The sequence below is a fragment of the Carassius carassius genome, chromosome 38 (assembly GCF_963082965.1).
Source record: "Carassius carassius chromosome 38, fCarCar2.1, whole genome shotgun sequence".
NCBI classification, from domain to species: domain Eukaryota; kingdom Metazoa; phylum Chordata; class Actinopteri; order Cypriniformes; family Cyprinidae; genus Carassius; species Carassius carassius.
The window spans coordinates 26,138,772-26,163,869 of record NC_081792.1 but is presented as its reverse complement, the minus strand read 5'-3'; the positions used below and the strand labels follow the sequence as shown (position 1 = coordinate 26,163,869).

The 25,098-nt window shown below is 37.6% G+C and overlaps 1 protein-coding gene across 1 annotated transcript in view; it reads right to left on the bottom strand.

The window, feature by feature from the left end:
- The window catches only part of LOC132119662 (cyclin-dependent kinase 18-like), a 55,709-nt gene that overhangs the window by 17,678 nt on the left and 12,933 nt on the right, over positions 1-25,098 (bottom strand). The window contains exon 2 of the mRNA XM_059529817.1: positions 16,861-16,996. Within this exon, the coding sequence (XP_059385800.1) occupies positions 16,861-16,978 (118 nt within the window). The 5' untranslated portion in view covers positions 16,979-16,996. The remainder of the gene's footprint in view (positions 1-16,860; positions 16,997-25,098) is intronic.

Genomic DNA, 25,098 nt, shown 5'->3' with positions numbered 1-25,098 from the left:
GACGCCGTGTCCTCCGGGCTAAAGAGGAGGGAGACCTTCCAGCATGTTATCAGCGTTCAGTTCAAAAGCCAGCATCTCTGATGGTATGGGGGTGCATAAGTGCATATGGTATGGGCAGCTTGCATGTTTTGGAAGGCTCTGTGAATGCTGAAAGGTATATAAAGGTTTTAGAGCAACATATGCTTCCCTCCAAACAACGTCTATTTCAGGGAAGGCCTTGTTTATTTCAGCAGGACAATGCAAAACCACATACTGCAGCTATAACAACAGCATGGCTTCGTCGTAGAAGAGTCCGGGTGCTAACCTGGCCTGCCTGCAGTCCAGATCTTTCACCTATAGAGAACATTTGGCGCATCATTAAACGAAAAATACGTCAAAGACGACCACGAACTCTTCAGCAGCTGGAAATCTATATTAGGCAAGAATGGGACCAAATTCCAACAGCAAAACTCCAGCAACTCATAGCCTCAATGCCCAGACGTCTTCACACTGTTTTGAAAAGAAAAGGAGATGCTACACCATGGTAAACATGCCCCGTCCCAACTATTTTGAGACCTGTAGCAGAAATCAAAATTGAAATGAGCTCATTTTGTGCATAATATTGTAAACTTTCTCAGTTTAAACATTCGCTATGTTATCTATGTTCTATTGTGAATAAAATATTGGCTCATGTGATTTGAAAGTCTTTTAGTTTTCATTTTATTAAAATTTAAAAAACGTCCCAACTTTTCCGGAATTCGGGTTTTACATAGAGTTCCTTAGGTTTATATCTTTGATTCACACAACATTATATGCCAGTAGTTTTTAGAATGGTTATAGAGGTGAACACGAACACAAATGTGCCAGTTGATGTAATAACTATGAATTTGAAGCAATTATAACCGTAGTATAATGGATGTGCTAGTATTCTCTGCCTCATAATTGTTGATATTTCTGAAAATATAAAAAATCAGTTAACAAAGCCACTATATATTTGTGTGTGTGTGTGTGTGTGTGTGTGTGTGTGCTCTTGTTTTTGTGACATATCAGGACATAACTATAATGTATAATGACATGGGTATGACACAGGTATTACAAGGAGAGGGTGACTTATGAGGACATAACTCATGTCCCCATTTTTCAAAACGCTTATAAATCATACAGAGTGAGTTTTTTTGAGAAAGTAAAAATGCAAAATGTTTCCTGTGAGGGTTAGGGTTAGGTGTAGGGGTAGGGTTGGTGTAGGGCCATATAATATACAGTTTGTACAGTATAAAAACCATTACACCTATGGGATTTCCCCACTTTTCACAAAAACAAACATGTTTGTGTGTGTGTGTGTGTGTGTGTGTGTTTATAATTGTGAGTAAATGTTTGTAATTTGTAAATTTTTAATAATAACATTGTTATAATGAATATATTGTACTAATAAATAATTGTAAAAGTATTTTCTGTCTCATGATCATGAACATTTCTGAAAACATCATTAAACATAATGTATTATTTTAATTAATTGTGCTATTGTCCCTCGTTTTACTCTGGTCATATTGGTCTGCAGCATTTTATAGATGAGTGATGTACAAAATGTGATTATACTGTCAACACAGTAAGGATTTTCTGTCTGATTGTGGTGCAGTAGATGGAGCTGATAGTCAGACACCACCCTGTAGTCTCATCTCATTCAGTATTTATAATAAATATTTGACAGTATTGTTGTATCTAAGGGTATTGAGTGATAGGCGAGGAAAAACACATTTTGTGAGCAAACTGAAGAAAGCGGACACTTCTGAACATGCTGAACCAAAAAATTATAATAATTCATTGATATATACAGTACATTAATTTAATTAATTTAATTAATTTTTCCTAATTAATGTACACACAGCACCCCATATTATCAGAAAAACACAGCATTTTTGACATTTTTGAAAAAAGAAAAACTGAAATATCACATGGTCCTAAGTATTCAGACCCTTTGCTCAGTATTTATTGGGATCACCCTTTTGATCTAATACAGCCATGAGTCTTCTTGGGAAAGATGCAACAAGTTTTTTCACACCTGGATTTGGGGATCCTCTGCCATTCCTCCTTACAGATCCTCTCCAGTTCTGTCAGGTTGGATGGTAAACGTTGGTGGACAGCCATTTTCAGGTCTCTCCAGAAATGCTCAATTGGGTTTAGGTCAGGGCTCTGGCTGGGCCATTCAAGAACAATCATAGAGTTGTTGTGAAGCCACTCCTTCATTATTTTAGCTGTGTGCTTAGGGTCATTGTCTTGTTGGAAGCTGAACCTTCGGCCCAGTCTGAGGTCCTGAGCACTCTGGAGAAGGTTTTCGTCCAGGATATCCCTGTACTTGGGTGCATTCATCTTTCCCTCGATTGCAACCAGTCGTCCTGTCCCTGGAGCTGAAAAACACCCCCACCACCATGCTTCACTGTTGAGACTGCATTGGACAGGTGATGAGCAGTGCCTGGTTTTCTCCACACATACAATTAGAATTAAGGCCAAAAAGTTCTATCTTGGTCTCATTAGACCAGAGAATCCTTCAGGTGTTTTTTAGCAAACTCCATGGGGGCTTTCATTTGTCTTGCACTGAGGAGAGGCTTCCGTCGGGCCACTCTTCCATAAAGCCCGACTGGTGGAGGGCTGCAGTGATGGCTGACTTTCTACAACTTTCTCCCATCTCCCGACTGCATCTCTGGAGCTCAGTCACAGTGATCTTTGGGTTCTTCTTTACCTCTCTCACCAAGGCTCTTCTCCACCGATAGCTCAGTTCTTGGAAGGGTTCTGGTCATCCCAAACATCTTCAATTTAAGGTTTATGGAGGCCACTGTGCTCTTAGGAACCTTAAGTGCAGCAGAATTTTTTTTGTAAACTTGGCCAGATCTGTGCCTTGCCACAATTCTGTCTCTGAGCTCTTCAGGCAGTTGCTTTGACCTCATGATTCTCATTTGCTCTGACATGCACTGTGAGCTGGAAGGTCTTATATAGACAGGTGTGTGGCTTTCCTAATCAAGTCCAATCAGTATAATCAAACACAGCTGGACTCAATTGAAGGTGTAGAACCATATCAAGGATGATCAGAAGAAATGGACAGCACCTGAATACTTAGGACCATGTGATATTTCAGTTTTTCTTTTTTAATAAATCTGCAAAAATGTCAACAATTCTGTGTTTTTCTGTCAATATGGGGTGCTGTGTGTACATTAATTAGGAAAAAAAAAGAACTTAAATGATTTTAGCAAATGGCTGCAATATAACAGAGTGAAAAATTTTAAGGGGGTCCGAATACTTTCCGTACCCACTGTATATATATATATGTTATTGTTTTTATTTTTTTATTATTTATTTATTTATTTTTTGTATCCATGTAGCCTGTTTTGTCCCCACACTCAATGTCTATAGGCCATGTTTTAGTGATCCCGCTGTGCTGAGTAGTTGCTTCTATTACTCTGGAAACTTCAATGGCAACTGTTGCATTCATTAGGTCATAAGAGTTGTTTGAAGAGCCTCAACAATCTCTTGTGCCTTTCGAGTGCGAATGAGCAATAGACGTTCCACCTCTTCTCTGATTAGGCTGCTAACTCAATAACCATGAGGTCAGCTGTGGCATATGCTGATGACGGCATCATTAATCAAGCCCACCGCAGTTAGCGGAGCGATCACAATTATCGTGCCGAGTTTCATGCATTTATGATGTGGCTATCTAAGTGGGTGTCAATCCAGCCACCCCAATTAATAATGTCTATGTCAACAGATTGTCAGCACAAATCCAATTACACCCCTATATGGCACATCCGATAGGGACCCACTGATGCCACAGCTGACCCCCTTCACAAGTGCACGGCAGATGCACACCGCACCCTGGCATTATCACTGCCAAACCATGTTTTAGGAGGTGAGAATGAAAATCAAAATGGCTTTTCTGCTCCATCAGTTCAATTTGGACGAGGGGGCTTGAAGGGCCTCCGGAGGCATCGAGGTGTGAGCCCCTGGACCATTTCACAACGGCGTGGTGGCATAATTGAGATCCACCTCATTATTGGGCAGAGCCCGGCGCTGAATGAGAATTGCCTGCCAGGCTCATCCGTTCTCATTTAGGCTGGTCTCATCCTCTCCGGACCGCACAAGTGAACTCTTTATCAGAGCCATTTAGGCGAAACGCAGCGAAAAGTCACATCTGGCAGAGATAGCCAGTCGACGCAGTCGCATTACCCACAGATGTCTTTATCCTATCCGAGATTATCGCGACAACTGTTTGTTACGTGTACCTGTTATGACTCTGAGGGCCTTATCATACACCTGGCGCAATGCGGCACGTCCTGCGTTATGTTGTTTAAATAGCAAATGCATTTGCGCCAATTGGTGTGCTGGTCTGAAAACAAGGTGTGTTCAGGCGCATTGCTGGCATGTTGCTATTTTAAGGCAAAGGAAATAGACTGTGCCATTGTCCAACAAAAACCTTGTCTCTCATATTGTAACTGGTTAGCCTATGCACATTTATTTGTTTCGGAGTAGGCATGGCTTTGCGAAGTGTATTTATGCAGGGAGGGTGGGATCTTATGCTTTCAAAGCTAGCTTGCTGTTTTTAGCCTTTCCGAAATCGCCTACCCTGCTTTTAATACAGTCAAAAAATTGCATATGACCAATGCTTGATTGCATTAATTGTCAATGTTTTGTCATTCATCAGCTGGAAAAATTGTTCCGAAAATTATTTCAATCATGTTGTTCCTTTGTGTAGTCAAGAGTTATGGTGTGAACTTCCCTATTCTCATAGAATTAGAAAGATTTTCAATACGTTGTTTATTGTTATGGTTATCGTCATTGGTCTGTTTTCTGTTGAGGCATGGAAAAAGCCTCACTAAAAAATGTTTGTAGTGTGCCTGCCAGCCAATAATTTCAACAAGTTTTGCACCTATGACAGCATGGAGCAAATGTGAACTGATCATCTCTTCCACTTTACTACAATAGCCTGAAATAAACATGAATGAACACTGTATTTGATATATATCCAAATGTATCAAGATTGCAATCAAGAGATTGTGAATTGGAATCAAATCGTCAAACCTGTGTCAGTTGCCAGGCTTATACCTAATCTATAGTGAATTGGAATAAGACCCTGCAGTCGCCCATCTAATACATCATTTGAATTCCTTGTGGTGCACACTGGTTAATATCAACGGCTCTAGTCTTACTTGGCATTTGCTGTTGTCCAGAGTTTGTGCAGGGATCAGAATCCAGAGGGGTATTAGAGTTCTGACCCCAGAGCGTGTGCCGACAACAGGGTCAGAAATTGGATTTGAACTGCTTGAGCGACTCGGGCCCACACCAAACATCAAAGCCCATCTCATCTGATCCAGGCTGGCAAACAAACTGATCACTGTACCTCTCCGCTCAGGCTAACAGTGACGTGATGAAAGGAAAGGATGACCACCTGCATCGACTCGCTAGTCCAGACTGTCACCACACACAGTCACTGGTTTCTGTTCTGTCGAACGCAGGAGGACAGATGTGAAGCTTTGAAAATCATCAAAGCTGCATGAGTGTGTGAAAAATCCAATTGTGTAGTTGTGTAGGGTCACAGATGGAAAATGACAAAGTTTAGGACAGATGCTCACGTTTCGTTATTAATAAAGGCACCTTTTGAGACGCAGATTGTTTTCGGAATGGTAAATATTAAAATACTGATGTTTAAATAATTAAAATATTGATGTCTTAATTGTATAATATATCAAGGTATAGCCCTTTACATCAGAAAATGTAATATTCTGTGAAGAAAAAGTTAAATAAATACATTTGTGTGTGTGTGTGTGTGTGTGTGTGTGTGTATAAAATACAATATTGTGTGTGTTTGCAACAACTTGGGTGAGTAAATGATGAAGGAATCAGGTAAACTATCCCTTTAATGCTTGCACAGTCAGTTCAATTAAGTTTGCATACTAGAAAATGTCCAGCAACCTTTTCTGCACGTAGGAAGGAGATCATCATATTTGGGTGGCTGACGTTGTCATTGGACCAAGAAAACCCCTGGCATAATTAATCATAATCTCTGCAGCAGTGAAGGACAAAATGTCGGTCCACGAAACAGCTAAACAGTCATTTTGAGTATAAATAAAGCGAATAGCTGATAGATCGCCCTATTCTCCTTTTTACTCACAGTTTCATTTGTTTTGTAGTCTTTCATGCCTCTTCTCATTCTCTTTTTAAAACCCTTTCTAGCCGCACAAAAGATCACTAATGCTCCTTTATGTCAAAGACAGCCTTGAAAGCAGGAGTAGGTCTCGCTGGGTGATCAAAAGCCCTGTCTCGCCCCCTCCTTCTCCGCACATAATGAGACCAATGCTTCAGCCCTTTATTTCAGTTTCCCTTCTTTATTTGGCAAACCCGAGTATCCACATTAACACAATGAATTGCGAGGATGAATCACAGATTCTGTCCAGCTATATTTGATGTTTCAGGTAATAAGCGCGGATTAGCACTAGCATATTCAAAGGCTGTCATACTTGGGTAATTTGTTTTTTCAATGGAAGATCATTAGTAATAGGATTATAACTGTAGAGTGGACCCTGAAGGCTCTTGATTTTTTCAGTATCAGCACCACTCAACACATTGTATCAATGCATTTATGTGGATGTTTCCTAATGCATCCTCAATAGTGTGGTTTTTTGAATGAATGTCACCAAATACCTCAACCAATCATGAGTCTGCTTTAGGTTTTTTCATACTGAGCACAGTATGCAGAACACTTCATACAGGTTATTTTTAGTGATAATGATAGACCTGCCATGAGCTGTGAGGGTGGTGTTATGTGCTGATTGGATCCTCTGTAGTAATTTCAACTTCATTAAAGCATGGTTAATAACCAAATATACTTTGAAGACCTAATGATATACCGACCAATCAGAAGAGAAGGTGTTACTATGGAAATAAAGAGCTCAGCAGTGACCAGACTTTTTATAGCAAATTACATAATCACTCGTAAAATCTTTATATATTTTGCAATATTTTGTTTTTAAATTTTTAATCAACTATAAGTTGATGGCTTTATTTTGTATCTGTCAGATCTGATTCAATCCTTAACTAAACCTATAAAAATAAAATAAACCTTTACCGAAATAAAATAAAACCCTTAACTGTATTTCAGCTAATTGCCAAGGCATTAATAATTAAATAAAAACAGTATCAAAAAAAAAGAATAAAAGAAATTGAATAAAAATGACAAAAACATAAAATTACTTAAACTAAAATTAAAATGTAATATAACATTTAAATATGAATAAAAATTATACTAAATATTCTATAACAGTCTACTTCAATATTTAAGATTTTGTTATTCATTTTTCTACAAGTGGTCTGTCTTCTCATAAAAATAATTAGAATTAAAAATAAATCTGATTTTCATGTAATTTTTTGCTTGAAATCAGATGTTTGAATAATGTGATTCATTTCAGTGCTGGTTGATTCGTTCAGGGCTGTATTGGAGATGTTTTTGCAATGCCTACGGAGAAAATGAATGGAAAAAGGGTGAGGTCACTGTTACATATACGTGTTGCATGTGTACTTTACTAAACTATACTTCAAGCTCTTATGTATTGTGAGATGTAGAGTGCACTTCAGCACATACATGGCCCTTGTCTACCATAAATTTTTTTCTATCTCACTCTGAAACGTTTTTCAATTCCGCGAGTAATCACACGCAGCCGGTGTTTTTTCTTCTTCTATTGTTCGGCAGCATGAATCTCAGCTTGTCTCTGATGTTTAAATGCATGCTGCCATTTAATTGCTCGTTGCTATGGCGATGCAGACTGTTAACAAAGGCAACGTCAGGATCCGGATAACAAGAGATAGCTGTTCAGTCTCTCAGGTAGTCATCTGATTCATCAATATTTATATAACATCCTGCTTTTCAGCAGATCTGAAATTCAATGCAGGTCCCCTACACAGCCTTAGATGTTTGCTCTCTCTCTCTCTCTCTTGCTTTTTCTCTATCGTTCTCATATTGATTTAGTTTCATTTTATGTTCACACCTGGCCTAGGAATGCAGCAGGGGATGGTTTTTGCCAAAACAGATGACTAAATGTTTTGCTATCCTTGATTTGTTAAGAGAGAGGTAAATGTCCCCTAGCCCACATATGCTAATAAAAAAAACTAAACAAAAAAAACAACGGGTGGAAAAACTGAGAGAACGTCTAGAGAGAGGAGCGAGCGTTGGAAAGCTGGTTAGTGTTGCATTTCACAAAAATTGGTTCTAGTGCTTTGGTTCTTGAGTTTAACTCGAATAGCTATTTAAATATTGGTATTTCCTACATAAAGGTATCATATGGCTTCAGGGGATTCGAAATGTGGTTCATGAGTCATATGACCAACTTTCATTATGCATTATGGTGTTTTTGTGTCCTATTTATTGCTCCACGTTCACTGAATGTGTCCGAGTATACACTTATTCATGCATTCACACATTTTTATTCAATAATGATTCTTTTCAAATCTTTGCTACTCTTGACAGTCTATTCTTGAATCAATCTAGAGCAGTAGATTCAAAATTTAAATTAATTACACAATATGCTGATTACATATTTTTCCCTTAAAAGATACGTTAAAATGATAATGGCAGATAAGTAGTAAATCATTGAATGGACGTTTCAAAAAAATGGTTTTAGAAGTCGATATATAGTTTTACTTGTCTGTACCTTCTGCGCCGTGTTCCTGCTGACTTTTCACTTTCACTTTTTCTTCTGATAGTCTTAAAGACACAGTAACACTTTACTACTTGTCATGCAAATCAGTGTAATCTCAATGCACATAGCACAAATGATGCATGTAAACAAAATGATGTATCATTTGAATGACAATCTTACTTTAGAAAATATTTTTACTTTATAAAAATGCACAAATTTGTTAAACAGGCTCCTACAGTTTCATTAATTTTCAGCGGTAGGTGAAAGAGACTGTTCTATACCGCTTTCAAATCCCGGCACAAAGGTGCGGTGAGTGAGCGAGAGAGGGAGAGGGCGGCGGTGGGCCTTGGTTTCCTTCATTTGCAGATATGAAAAGCGAGGCACTATCCAGGCTCATCATTTAAATATCACAGTGGCAGCGAGCTCTTTGATCTCCTCTGTGGTAATTGGGGTCGTTGCAGGCGAGGCATTTTCTGCTCATTCTCGCTCCCGCTTTCTCTTTCTGGTCCTCTTGCGCTCTATCTGAGAGATTTTCCTCACCAGGAAATCCAGCCGCTGTCTGGACTCCCCACCAATCTTTCATATTCATCCCAAACCTTCATCTACTGTACGTGTCAAATCACATCCTGGCCTTCTCTAGTGACAAAATCCAGATGCGCAGCTGAAGGTTTGAAAAAAAAATAGCATACGGGGCGAGCAAATATAAGGGGCTGCGCTCAGGAGATTTGTCTTTCCTTCTTATTTGAGGAGTCTTGAGGAGGGATTGCGTAAGCTGTGAATATTAGAGATGAAAGCGGAAGGGTCATGATGGTCGGACAGTTTTTTTCCTTTCTAATTTGTGTTAGCTTTAATATTTTTAGCTGTGCTGCTTTAAAGGGATGGATTTATAAATGCAGAGAGGGTTTTCACGTGCTGACAGCATGTTGTTATTCTGTCAGTATGGTAAACGCTCTCCATAAAAATGCATCTCTAAATTCATCCGTTCTAAAGCACCGCTGTTGCTGCTTTTGTAACGAATCCACTGTCATCAAAATATATTTTAAGAAACTTCTCAAAACTCCTGCATTCTTTTCCATTTTGGTCCATCAAACGGTTTTGATTTGAACAATCCGGATTTTCATTCTTAGAATTTCAAGATTGATCTTTTAATGTATACGAATCAGTCTAATGGGTTTGTTGTTAGAAAACAAATGAATACATTTAAAATCTATAAACTAAATCAATTCATACATAATCTATAATCTATCAATTTAAATGTATAAATACTGGTAGTTTGTATTTATCTATAATGAAAATACTAAATATAAATATTATAAATAATAAAATATTCAAATATTTATAAATACAAAATCTAAATTGTATTATTTGTCTGTACCATAAGTACAACGTATTACATATTTAATTAAAATATGAATAATATATAATAAAAATATTAAAATATAAATACAATATATTATATGTAATGTTTATCTGTGCTGTAAATACAAAAAAAACTATAGATGTTTTTTTGAATATACTCTTTGACTAAATAAATAGTAGAACTTGGAAAGTGAAATATTTAGGCTATGTAGCCTTTTGAAGAAGAGTTACTGTTGGATGAAATACTGAAGTAGAAAATGGAAGCAAAGCCCTTTAGTTTGACCCTTTGTAGTATCTCCCCTGTCTGTGAAGAGGTCATAAGGAATAATGAATACATCTGACAACATCTTCAAACAGCTAACTGTTTGAAACCATCAGTTTCCAGCACTCTTCCCGGGACCTGCACTAGTATTTGTACTTGCCCTGTCAGTAGGCTGCTGCCGACCCTGGATGTCGTAGTATGTCCTATTTCTTAGAGGCCTCGGGGTTCAGACAGCCCTCTGCCCAGACAGCTTTCTCCCATTGGGCTCCAGCAGAGTCTGTCTGCACATCTAAACACACCTATCAGGTCTATTAAGAACATTCCTACATCTCTGTGAACTTCCAGGAGCTCAAACCTTCCTTGAAGAATTGTATCGGAGGCTTATATCTATACCAAAGCTATCCCATGGGAGCGTAAAACAGCTGGCGAACAAGTAGCAGAGAACATTAATTGTTGTTGTTTTTTGTTTGTTTTTTAAATAAAGGTTCTTTTATTACCATCACCGGTTCCATGAAGAACCTTTAACATCCATGGAACACCTAAAGGTTAATTATAGTAGAAAAAGGTTATTTCGATTATTATAATGGTCTTTACGCTTAGAAAAATGGTAGAACATTTCACTGAAAGGTTTTATTTGGGACCCAAGATTGGTTCTTCTATGTAAACACTGCTAACCCCTCCTTTTGAAACCAACATTTTTAAAGATAGGGTAGGTGATTTTGTGGCTAACAATAACAGGGTGCGCAGAAGTATGCAAATACATACATTGATACATACTTCTTTTAGGGGAAGTTGTGGCCTAATGGTTAGTGAGTTTGACTCCTAAGGTTGTGGGTTCGAGTCTTGGCCCAGCAATACCATGACTGAGGTTCCCTTGAGCAAGACACCGAACCCCCAACTGCTCCCCGGGCGCTGCAGCATAAATGGCTGTTCACGGTGTGTGTGTGTTCAGTGCTGTGTGTGTGGACTTTGGATGGGTTATACGAATATGGGTCACCATACTTGGCTGTATGTCACTTTCACTTTCTGTCACTTGACAGGCATGTATGACAGCCTATCGTAATCCTTGGATCGAATAATATGATAATATCATTTTATAGTCCTACGCCTTCCACATACAATATAAATAAATTTAGACCTCTTAACTTAGTGATTGCTATTGGGTTCTGAAGAGACTTTCAACCAGTATAACAAAAATCTTTTTTCCCATGAATCTTTTAAGAATATATGATTGTTTTACCTGTAAATAACATTAGGAGATGTATTGCAGAATGTTCACGCATCCATTTTACAGACAATAAATGAATTTAATGAAAAATGGCTTTGGATCAATGTGTTGTGACAACATGAGACTGAGTACATTATATTATAATTGTTATTCCTTTTAATAAAGGAAAGGAAATATTCTTTCTAGGCCTAACTTCCTTTTGCAAGTAGACATTTCCTATTCAGAGATGGAAGCTCTCAACACATTAATAATGCAGAGAAATCGAGCTGTCATTGAAACAAAGGTGGCTCAGCGGTTGAGGTGAATGACTGATAAGCCGTGTTGCTGTGCCCTTGTGGTTTTGAACCTCTCTCTGGGGTTGTGATTAAAGATCTGGGCTGGTAACTGGTAGATTTGTTGGTTTGAACCATGAGACCGGTTGTAAAACAAATTTTACTTTTGATATTTCACTTCATTATGGGGTTACAGGTGGGCACACATTCTGCTAATTATACAGAATAGATTGTAGTGTCCAGTTGTAAGTAGGTCATCAGATATTAGGCAAATTGTGTGTCATAAGGCTTTGACCCACTGGACTATAATTGATTATGCAGAAAACTATTAGCACTCCTCATTTACAATTGAATTAATAATAGAACGTGAAAGGCTAATTATTTGACTAAAGGCCCCTTAATATGACTGTTGTCAAGTCTTCAGTGCATCTCCCAACACAAACATAATGCTCTGTTTAGACCTCTGTATGTAAAGTCATGAAAGACGGAGTCTGTGTACCGGGAGGGTAGCAAGAGAGCGTTCTCAGTACACCGTGACAATAGTAAGCAAATAAACGAGGTGACATGCATATTTCATATCATGAGTGATGTATATAAATTTGGTCAAATGATGTACTGAAATATTGAAACTACTGTTCAAATCTTTGCGGTCAGTAAGAATGTTTTTTTCTGTGATTTAAAGCTGAATTTTCAGCCGCCATTTCTCCAGTCTTCAGTGTCTCATGATCTTTCAGAAATCATTGATTTGGTGCTCGAGAACATTTTTTATTATTTTTTTCAGGATTCTTTGATGAATATGAAGTTCAATAGTACAGCTATTATTTGAAATGGATAACATTTAGAATTTTAAAAAGGATTTGATTTTTGCACATGAAAAGCAAACTCTTACTGACCCCCAAATTTAAAAAAGTGTATTTATTTATTGATTGATTTGATTGATTGATTACCATAGGTACTGTTAATAATAAAAATAGCCAACTAATGCCAACTATATGTTCAAACAGTTCCAAGATAACATATAGACTTAAATTTTACTTGAAAATTGAATGATGCAATGCACCATTTTTTTTTGGTGAGACATAAATACATGAAATCATATCAAGGCTTTTTTAAGGTGAGCCTTGAGCAAGGCACCGAACCCCCAACTGCTCCCCGGATGCCGAAGCAAAAATGGTTACCCCTTGCTCCGGGTGTGTGTGTGTAATCACTTCTCACTGCTGTGTGTGTGCACTTAAATTGGTTAAATGCAGAGCACAAATACACCTTACTTGTCTAAACCTCACGTCACTTTTTTCTTTTTTTTTCTCCTGACATGTGTGCTTGAATAAATTATTTTATGTGCACCTGAACACCTGTTTCCTTGTGGTGCTCGTATGATTTTTTTGATTCGTACATACAAACACAAAACCATCCAAACACTGTAGTCCTTGCCGTTTTTCATCTGAAATGAGCACATTTCTCATTCATGCCTAGCCAGAGGGCCACACGACAGCTGGTGGTTTTTCGATGGCTGTCTCCAAATGAGATGCCTCTTCTTTCAGTTCTGCACAACACACATTACATTCACCTTTGCGGTATAAACTTCTGAATGAGATTTAGTGTGCTTAGAAAAGCAATGTGTGCGTATGTGTGTGGGTGTTTCTGGGTCTGTAATTATGTTCGAACCCTCCAAGGAATCTGTTGAAATCCATTTTGGAAGCATTATCATTAAATATAACTTACATCTTTGTGGTAATCAAGAAACACTTGTTAACTAAAAGACTGCTGCCAACATTTGCGTGATGGCTCCATCATGGGCTCCTCTCCATGGAGAATGACTCGGTTACATCTCAATCAGCGATTCATCACAAATATAACGAGATAATGAGGTAGCATGCTGGTAGGGAGGAAATATGAGGTCAGACTCCCAAACTTGACTCGGATCGGTTTCTTCCACATTAACCTTGCAGTAATTGAGTTCTAATAATCATAGGTGTAGGTGGGTAAATTGGAATGAAGTGTTCCATTTCTCAAGGTGTTTCCAGCACTTTTTCCATCCCGACCCACAGACATCTCTCCCGCCATGCTTGGGTTTGAGGTTAATTTGCAGCTGGAGGGAAGGGGACAGGGTAAATAGAAAAAAAGCACTCTTGCGTCTCCTCCCTGCCTGTCCTCATATCGGCTCCCTCCTTCCAAACTCCATCCTGCTCCAGCTGTCTCCATCGCTGCCGTTTCTCCCGGGGGTGGAGGAAGTTCCATCCCTTCAGCCAATCGGAGCAGCTGGTTCATGGTGGGGGAAAAATGGGGTTGATGTGCAAACAGCTGCCTGAGTCAGACAGCTGAGGAGCCTGATTGCTCCCCAAACAAATGGTTTGTTCCCAGCATGCAACCAGATCCAAGTCCCCATCCTGCCATGGACAGAGGGTTAATCGCCCGATTTGGCTTCTTAGTATGATTTTTATCAGTCTCTTTAGCCAGAGTTTTGTCTTTCAACAAAGTTTTAAGCACCTTACAGCTTATTCTGCCCAATAAATGCTAGCTCAAGGGAATTTTTAGATCTGTAGGATGTTTGTACTTGGACAAAATTCTTAATAAAAAAAGCATTTTCTCCTTGATTTGATTTGCTGCATTTATTTGATGAAACAAACAACAACAACAACAACAACAAAAACTGTAATACTGTGAAATATTAAAATTTAAAATAACTACTTTCTATTTGAATATATTATGTAATTTATTCCTGTGACCCAAAGCTGAGTTTTCAGTCTCATTATTCCAGTATTCAGAGTCACTGATTCATCATAAATCATTCCAACTCAGTATAAATCATTCTAATATTTGTGGAAATCACCTTGAATAGAAAGTATAGTACAGCCCTTATTTGAAATGGGAATCTTTTTTTAACATCATAAATGTCACTTTTGATCAAATTGATGCATCCTTGTGGAATAAAATTAATTTCTTAAAAAAATAAAATGGGGCTATGTTTGAAACTTTTTTTTTGACAGAAGAGGCATCTTTGATTTCGCACAAATCTTTTGTGGTTTGTACCTCTATTTTGATTATTAAAGGGATACTTCACCCCAAAATGAAAATTGTGTCATTAATCACTTAACCCCACGTCATTCCAAACCCGGAAAATCTTAGTTCCTCTTCGGAACACAATTTAAGATATTTTAGATGAAAACCGGGACCCTTCTGACTGCCAAGTAAATAAGTGTCAAGGTCCATAAAAGGTATGAAAGTCATCATCAGAATAGTCCATCTGCCATCAGATGTGCAAAATGGGTTATATGAAGTGACGGGAATACATTTTATGTGAAAAACAAAATACTAATTATCGACTTTATTCAACTTTTCCTTTGTCAACAGTCTCCTCTGTATCTCTCCATATTACCATATGCTGCGTATGCTCTTCTGTATCAGCCACACCACAAGGATGAGCTGTTTTCTTTTAAATCAAAGCTAAATATACGTAGAAACAGTGCATCCTTGTGGGGCGGCTGATACAGAAGGATATTACTGCGCCGAGGTCAAAGTGCTACATACATTGTAGTTATAATTTTTTATCCACTTAGAAAATCACCACGTTTTATTTTGTGTCACCATACTTGCATGTTTAACTACTTGTGTAACCGTCTATAAATAGGGAAAACATGGAAGTGTTTGGCAGCTTCTAAATTCATCCCTATTTGGATCCTAAGGAATGAATGGTGCTAAGCTAAATGCTAGCATAGTGGCGCCGTGCGCTATAGCGATTGAGTGCACGCACTGAGACGTGAGAGGTACTGTACGTATCAACTCATCTAATTTGAGGGAAGAACATAGTGGAATATGGCAAAATGGTTTTCCTTTAAAGTGGTCTTGCTTATAGTCTCTCCCTTGAAATCCGATTTAATATTGACTCGAGAAGGCGTTAAGATCATAGTGCCAGACAGCGGAGCAGAATTGTACTATTACCACTGCATTAATAATGTAGGCACAAAGATAAGCACCACTGTGAACAAAGAGCAAGGACGCTGGAGGGTCAAAATCCCGTTTCCTCCTCATCTTCTCTTAAGCGGCTCTGACCCCTGAGGTCCTCGCAGGCTGCTAGATGCATCTCTTTCCAATCTCTTGGAGAGATGATCTAACTCTTAAAGGGCCGAGCACTTTCCAAGCATCTTGGTGAGATCTCATTCCATTTGAGAACAATCCAGAAGACTTCAAATCGAGAAAGGTAGCCTCAGCTGACTGTTGGTGATGCTTCAAAATTGACAATATTTTCTTCCTTAATAAATGTTCCAGGTGGTGTTGTGTGCAATTCATCAGTTTAACCAATTCCCATTGGATGAAATATACCACCCTAAATTTGGTTTGGTTGAATATCCTGTTTCACTGTTTCAGTTTTATTGTTGTAGTAGCTACCAATATCCATCAACTTTTCAATATTCAGTTTCAGATGTAGATCCATCACATTATGCAAGATTGTATGTGAAGTTTCATGTTGTTTTTATAAATCTAAAATTTTTACACCTTTTCAGTGTAAAATGTCTGTAGATATATTAAATTTAAAAGACCACAAAAAAAAGAAAGAAAACAAACCACAAATGCCCAAATTAGGATTAAATATAATTTGTTATTATACATTCTTGATTATGCATGAAATTAATGAAAATCAAATAGTTCATGTTGTAGAATTAGACTAAAGTCCTGTTTGGATGGGATTAGTTTTCCCTCAGGAGGTCAGGTGAATGTGTGTTTCACAGAATTTGTATTTGAATTATTGTGTTCAATCTTACATGTCTGTTTTTTTCACTCTGTCTCAGTCATCCTCTGAGAAATCAAATCCACCTGGATAGGACGATCTGTGATTATGGTATATTATTTATCCTTCTCATTTGTTTTGATCTTTGTCGGAAACCGATTACACTATATTTTGCTTTAAAGATTTGAACCACATTTCTGGATAAAATAGTTGGTGATTACTGTGAATCAATAAGGAGCTCCAGATCACTGTAGTAGCAGCATCAGATATGTATTTTTTCAGTGGGTTTCGTGATGCTCACAGCAGACTCTTGTGCTTTTGAATGAAAGATGTGAACGTCAAGAGCAAAGCCATACCGTCACTGCAGCAGATGTTGAGCTGGTTTATCTGTTCTGTAAACTCGTTCTCCTCTATCGTTTCTGTTCGTGGCACGGAAAGTGAGAACCGCCTCTTGAAGTTCTTCATCTTATTCATGTCGCTGGACCAGAAGTCCTGTGGAGGATGCAAGAACAGTTTGAGTTAATGTGTTATTTATGAACATGTGATTATGACATTTGTTTCATTGTGCTCTTAGATGAAATCTGGCATGATATTATTGGGCTCTCTTGTGTTTTGTCTTTAAGAAGTTGAAGAATCTGAGATTAAATGTTTAAATGATTACACATTTTAAAGAGATTTGCCTCTGTTTGGCATCGCTGGCTGCTTTTATGCTCTATCAGGGTGCCAAGTTTGGTGTTGGTTACAACAAAACTAGATTATAACAATATATCAAGTCTGCAATCAAAGCTGCTCCCTGACGTAATGAGTGATTCATTGAATCATGCAGTGAATGCTTTTGGACTCAAGATGTGTGTGTGTGTGTGTGTGTGTGTTTTGTGCAAAGTGAGTACAGACTTTGTTAAAACAACAATTATCATATACGATAAATATCGCACACCCCATGTCTAACATCAGTGTTTTCTAAAGCGGTGCAAAACATCTTTAAAATTGACCAGTATGAAAAAAATTACTATAATTCTCTTAACTACATTATGTCCTTTTTAAGTGATAAAGTGGTTGCTGTATGCATATGTACTAACACTTTGTTAAAAGACAGATTTAATGGATTTTTAATAATATAACATTTCTCCACAGCTGAAGTTCAGCTCAGTCTCACTAGAGCTTATCAAAATCTCTCACATTCTCTTCCTTTCCGCTCCTGCGTTACCAGGCAGAGCGGTTGCTAAGGGTTCCAGTGCTGTTCGTTTAAGTCTGGTTGTGAGATCGTGCTGTGTGCTTTACTAATTATTTTCAAAGTTGGAGACTAGCCACTACTCCCATTGCCAATTAGCATCCGCTACCCCTAAAATAACTGGGTCTCAGAGGGCCATTGTTTCTCAAATGACTCTGAAACAAAAAAATAATAAAATAAATACTAATTGTGCTAAAAAACAAAACAAAAAAACTTCCCTTTTCAGCTGTGGTGGTGGTTTTATTCCCTCTCCTCTCAAACTTGTTTTCCGCCTCGTGTCCTCTCCCTCTCTTTGATTATACTGGTTGTTTTTGCTAAAGATAATGATTTAGTCTTCCTGTCTTTGAAACATGACTCTCATAAGACAATAATTGCTCCATGCAGTCCAATCATAGGGCTGATGAAACACAGACCAGCGTCTGCCTGAATAATCTTATCATCCACATCTTTTTTTATGGAATGTTACTGGTTCTAGCATGGAACAACGTTTATCAATCAATCAATCTATCTATCTACAGTACAGACCAAAAGTTTGGACACACCTTCTCATTCGAAAAAGTTTTCTTTATTTTCATGACTATGAAAATTGTAGATTCACACTGAAGGCATCAAAACTATGAATTAACACATGTGGAATTATATATGGAATTATATACACATAACAAAAAAGTGTGAAACAACTGAAAATATGTCATATTCTAGGTTCTTCAAAGTAGCCACCTTTTGCTTTGATTACTGCTTTGCACACTCTTGGCATTCTCTTGATGAGCTTCAAGAGGTAGTCACCTGAAATGGTCTTCCAACAGTCTTGAAGGAGTTCCCCGAGAGATGCTTAGCACTTGTTGGCCCTTTTGCCTTCTGTCTGCGGTCCAGCTCACCCCTAAACCATCTCGATTGGGTTCAGGTCCGGTGAATGTGGAGGCAGGTCATCTGGCGCAGCACCCCATCACTCTCCTTCTTGGTCAAATAGCCCTTGATGCCTTCAGTGTGACTCTACAATTTTCATAGTCATGAAAATAAAGAAAACTCTTTGAATGAGAAGGTGTGTCCAAACTTTTGGTCTGTACTATATATATATATATATATATATATATATATATATATATATATATATGCTATATTACCAATATTTTAATATATTAATATTTTTATATATAACAAATCTTTTAAAATATATGTTTGAATGGATCTTTTTGAAAGAAAAATCAAGCTATTAGTGTCATTAGTGTAAGATGAGTCTAAAACTGTCGGATTGAAAGGGCAGCATATTAACATGATTTTTAAAGATCTCAGGATCTTAAAGCTTCCTAGCCTTAATCACACAGTGGAAATATTTTATTGATATTCTCTCCCACTTCCATATTCACTCCGATTGAATCCAAACTCTCTTCCAAGTGTAATTACATCCCAAACTCCAGGGACCCTCCAAAGATGTGAGGGTGTCATAAGCAGATGTTAACCAAATCATCCGGAGAGGTGACCTTATATTCTCTGTCAAACTTTCTGTGGTTACTGGTTTTTCCTTCTGTAATTTATTCTAATTCTTATTCCAAAGGAGAATTTCATCTCTGTAATGTTATTGCTGATAAAACTGAGTTTTGTCTGACTTTACTAATGTGCTGCCAACTTACTGACTCCCAAAGATGCCTCATGTACTTCAACTAATTTACAGCCTTCTCGTCTCGTTTGACCGACCCCGTCCTTCAGCCACCGCCTCGCTGCCTTTTGCATTTGCTACGTGCCTCAGTTCCACAGGGATCGCGGTGACTCAAAATAGAGCCAACAATCCTCCACCGCGATGCTATCTCCTCCAGACGCGTCTGAAGAAGCTGAAGGGATTCTCAGCGTGACTCATTCGGCACTCTGTGCTCACTACGCTCCATGGGGACGTGACTTTTCTTTGACAAGGAATCTATTAATAAGGTGTTTTTGGTTTGGTCAGTGGGCTGGTGGCATATGGAGGCTGATGTACACTGTGTTCCTGGAGTGGACCGCTTTCTGTTGAGACGCCACAGACCCCAGAGGGGTTTACAGGAGCTGCACATGCTAAAGTCATTGAAGAATAAGTAATAATGGAGAGCCGTGCAGCAGCCAGAAAAACTGAATTTATCAAGCGTTTGTTGGATATATTTAAAACAATGGTGTCAGCTCACTGTAGAGCTGGAAGTCAAGCATTTCTATTACTTTTGTTGCTTAACTTACATTAACAATTAACCGTCTTGCACTTTAATCTGGCCCTAATTCGTGAGAAATACATTGAATAATATTAATAAAAAAATATATAATAATAATAATAATAATAATAATATTGAATGAATGAAATGAAATTTGAGAGAAATTTGTGGCAGTTATGAGTCTGGAATGTCTCTATGCAGTTGCTAGGATGAGTCTTGTGTAACATGTTGCTATACTAGGGTATTGTTTAGAATGTTGCGATGCAGTTGCTAAGGTGTTTTGAGTGTGCTATGTGATTGTATTTTTCTGAGTGTAGTTTAGAATGTAGGTCTGCAGCACACTAGATTGTTGCTATGCAGTTGGTAGGGTGTTCGGAATCTCGTTTAGAATGTTGCTACACGGTTGCTAGGATGTGCTGAGTGGTTGCTAAGCACTTAGGTGCTCGTAATAAACAAAGTCAAGTTTAATGGCTAGCTTTAAATGCAGTGATGGTCTGTTACTGGCACTAGCTGGTAAAGCTGTTTGTTGCTTTATGTAAACCAGTGTGATCTGCCAGAACTTTATTTGGTACATAAAACTCCTTATAGCAGTAAACAGCATATTAAAGTGCTCAAGACAGTTGGTGTGTGGATTTCATGTTCATGTAATCATCTGTAACGGTGTTCATTAACTTAGATGTCGTATAAACCATCAGATTATGATTGCTGGGCTGGAATTGCTCCATAATCTGCAGTCAGCAGTCAACTCTTTTGGTCTGTGGCTGAAGCTTTTAATTGGTGATATGGATGTGGGCTCAATACCATCGTCAGAATTAAAAGACAATTAACATGATTGTCCATTCATTTTCAACAGACCAGTCAGGCCAGCAGTGTAGAAACGTGCAGTAAATGTTTCGAAAAGCTCCCATTATAATCTATTGCATTACCTGTTTTATTTTATTTTTTCGTAAGTAGTGTGTTTATATTTATAATTTAACAATAATATAATAATTTAATAATAATTTAATTTATATATATATATATATATATATATATATATATATATATATATATATATATATATATAGTAAAAAATTATATTACTTAACTATAATACATTTTATAAACATATATACAAAAAAAACAAAAACAAACAGGGATATTTTTTTTAGTTTCATAAATCACACAGTGACAAAACATGTATTGAGAGTCCAAAAGTATTTAGTGTGTAATGAAGCCTATTAGAACATATTATTGCCCCTATGTTTCAAGTCATGAATCTTTTACTTTTATTTATTTCTTTGCAAGTAAGAGTGTCGTTTTCCTGAATATCAGTGCATGAGCGAGATCACAAATGTTGTATTGAATTTAGTTCAACAAATACGTTTAAGTGAGTTGCACTTTAGACACAATATTGTAAGTTTTTCTGTTTCGGCAACAAAAATAGTTCCAAACAAGTTTAGATCAAAACATTGCTGCATCTCAGAGAAACACTGCTGTTTCGGTCCTGAATCAATCACTTTGTAATGAATCTTTTGAGTCAGTGATTCAATGATCAATTCATGAAGACAGTTGCTTGCTTTATTTCTTAATGAATCAGCCATTTTGAATTTATCATTTGAATAAATTAATTAATGAATCACTCATTAAGACAGGGATTGCCGCCACATACTGGCAGTTTTAATGTCATATTTAATTGTCCATGACAGGCCTATAAACCAGCCAAAGTCCCAGTACAAAAATACACTCAGCAAAATATTATGTAAATATAGTTATAAAAAAAAAAAAAAATAAAAAAAAAAAATAAAAAAAAAAATTGTCAATAGCACACCCTAGTTTCATTATATATAATTTAGATTTTTTTCTCTTTAGCTTTGTGTTAATATTAAGCTTTAGATGCCTTATTAAATCCTTGGAGCAGGGAATACTTTTCTCAAAAATGTTCTTATTTTCTCTAATTATTATTTCTGTATGTATATGTGACCTGAAGGCCTCTGGTGAATGAAATTAGTAAATTTGATGTGCACTCTTCAGTTTTTAACCATAGTATTATTAACGAAAATAGTATGAAATTCATTTATTATTAGGCTATAATATAAGCTCCTGAAGGACATGTTGTAAATACAGCCATGTCTTCATGGGTGACGTTTTGTCAAATCTGACCCTCGAGTTAATATAATATCAGAATCACTCTATTGTCTTTTTTAATTGCATTGGTAGCCACTCCTCTCCTTCAAGTTTTTCGGTTACTCTATACATCAATTTCCCTGTATCGTGTTGATCTCTGCTGAACGAGTCAATAGGTGGTGGTCTTAATTTAGCTCTGCGCTGATAGCAAAGCAGAACACAGCAGTCTGATCTGTATTGACCTCTGAATGAGTCCAGTGAGGCACAGCTGTGCCTGCAAACCCTCCACCAAAAAGCCCCTGCTGTCCTTGACTATCCCTCTCCATCTCCCGCCAGACGCCAAGATCAAAGATCACATTAACATTGGTGAGATGTGCAAAGGCACTGGATGTTTTACCTCTCTGTCTGTGTGCACTTGTTGTTTGCCACAAAACAAGGCACAAACAGCAGATAAAAGTAAACTTTTAGATTTCCTGAAGAAAATTTAAGTGCAAAAGTCATCACCATGTAGGCACGTGCGATATTTATTGTCTACGATATTATCATAATCGATAAAATCCAAAAGCATTCAATGTGTAATGAAAGCAAAAATATTGTTTTTAGATTTAAGATATATTATAGTTAAGTAATATCACACAAGCAAGAGTGACGTTTTCCTGAATAAGCTGTTAGAGTGTGAGTATGAACTTCATACAACAGTTTAAAAAAAATAAGTTGATATTGAGTGAGTTACATTATAGCTCAACATTGTCTGATTTTTCTGTTTTGCCAACACAAATAGTACCAAATAAAGTTGGAGCAGAACTTTTGTGCATCTCACAGCACATCTGAGGTGTTTTATTTCTAATGAATTTGTTTTTGAAGGAATGATTTGAGTCAATGATTCAATAATCCCATTAACTCACCCCTCAATATATTTTAAAGATGTTTGAATTTCTTTCAGCGGTTGAAGATAAAGAAAGATATTCTGAAGAATGCTTGTAACCAAACAGTTGACTTTTAATGTGTGTGCAAAATACTGTGGAAGTCAGTGGCTATTGTTTGGTTACCAAAGATCTTCAAAATGTCTTAACCAGTCTTAAGTGTCAATTTAACAAAATTCCGAAAATCCAGAAAATAATCTGAAAGCTGAATAAATATAAGCTTTCAATTGATGTATGGTTTGTTTGGATAGGACAATATTTGGCCAAGATACACCTATTTGAAAATCTGGAATCTGAGGGTCTATAAAGTTGTCCAAATGAAGTTTTGATCTATTTACGGTAGGAAATCTTCATGGACCATTATCTTTACTTAATATTATAATGATTTTTTGGCACAAAAGAAAAATTTTCACCCATACAATGTATTGTTGGCTTTTGCTGCAAATATACCCCAGTGACTTAGTTATATATATATATATATATATATATATATATATATATATATACAGTATATATACATAGAATATATTTACTTTCCTTGAATGAGCTATGCCTTTAAGTCTCTGTGATATTCTGGTCTCTGAATTTCTTTTTTTACCATCCGTCCGTCTAAGTTTAATATTGCGGTTTATGCAATAGTAATACAATTCCCTTTATAAAATAGTACACAAAAAAGACACTTTGATTTAAATCCACCTTTCTCTCGCTGCTTTCACGCTTTCTTTCTAAAGCGGCTTAATTGCTCTTTGCCAGAAATGCATTCCAAATCAGGATGCGCCCCATTTGTCTTCTTTACATACTACAGATCTGGCTTTGCATGGACCAGAGAGCACACACTGGCACATTGTGCGCCCGGCCAAAAGGCAAATATCCATGCAGGTCTCATTCACAGCCCCGCATACAGAGCAAAAAGTGCAACCAGAACCCCTGCATGGCAAAACACACCGAAAAACAAACCCTAATTTAGCTTTTCACAGACACTGTAGACTGGACACTCTGCGGGGTACGGCGGTTTTGATTGGGAACACGACTTCCCACATGAAAAGATGTAAGAAAATAATGAGAAGATTCTGATCTCTCTGACAGAGTTTGGCTGCCATCATCAAATGGCATCTGCTTTCGTTCTTATGCCAGATCAACTTGGCCCTCGGCTCTGAGCAGAAAAACCCATCATTTGGCAGTGGGACACCCTTGATGGTGCAACAGTGATGTCTCAAGCTGCTTTCTCTACGGTTGTGTGTCAGAATAATTCGCCTTTTCTGTGTTCGTCCAAACTAGAGAGAAAACATAAAGGCATTTTTGACTCATCTGCCTATTAGATTCCCACTCATGGCTACGAGTGACAGTCGGATGGTGTTTGATTCCAGGTTGGACCCCTTTTTGTTTCCCCAAAGAATCATCCAGCCGCAAGGTCATCGTCATGGGGCTATTGCTCAAAGAATGGAGCTCAAATCCAGTTACAAGCCTGGTTTTTTAATGTGTTAGGAAACTTTTCAAGCATTCACACACCCTGCTGAGAGTGTTTGCGACATTAAAAACAATGGTTTTTCTCTCATCTGGCTTTGCTGCTGCAATTACAATACTGGCATTACTGCACAGATGTCCATCAACCAAGTCAATTTATTGAACAAAGAGAAAACAACATGACATTTTCCTCTGGCGAACACGTCTAAGCCCTCAAGCCGGGCCGCTTCAGTGCATTGTGGAGGCTGGGTACTGACGTACAGAGAGGGAAATCATTCCACCTACACTTTAATTGATACTTAGGCACCCATGGGTTGGCTTCATTCAATACCGTGGCTGCTCAGACGCTAGTTTTCGTCCAGGGAGAGAGCATGCAGAGAGGCTTCGAGGAGATCTCGTGGTGCTGAACAGTATTGTGATTTGATTCGAAGGTGAAAAAGGATATCCTCGTCTCATGCACAATGAAATGACAGCTTGTTGCTTGTAATTGTACAGAGGAAATGCCACTGGTAATCAACAGTAGCGCTAAAGTTTTCAGCCTTCTGTGAAATACCAGGGGATTGATTTGGAAAATGATGTAAGGACATGCATATTAGGATATTTCCTCCTCAGATTTCTTCCTCTGTTTCATTGTTATTATAGACTTTGACTAGTTTACTGGGTTTGTAAGACACTTTCCCCACAAATATAGAGACA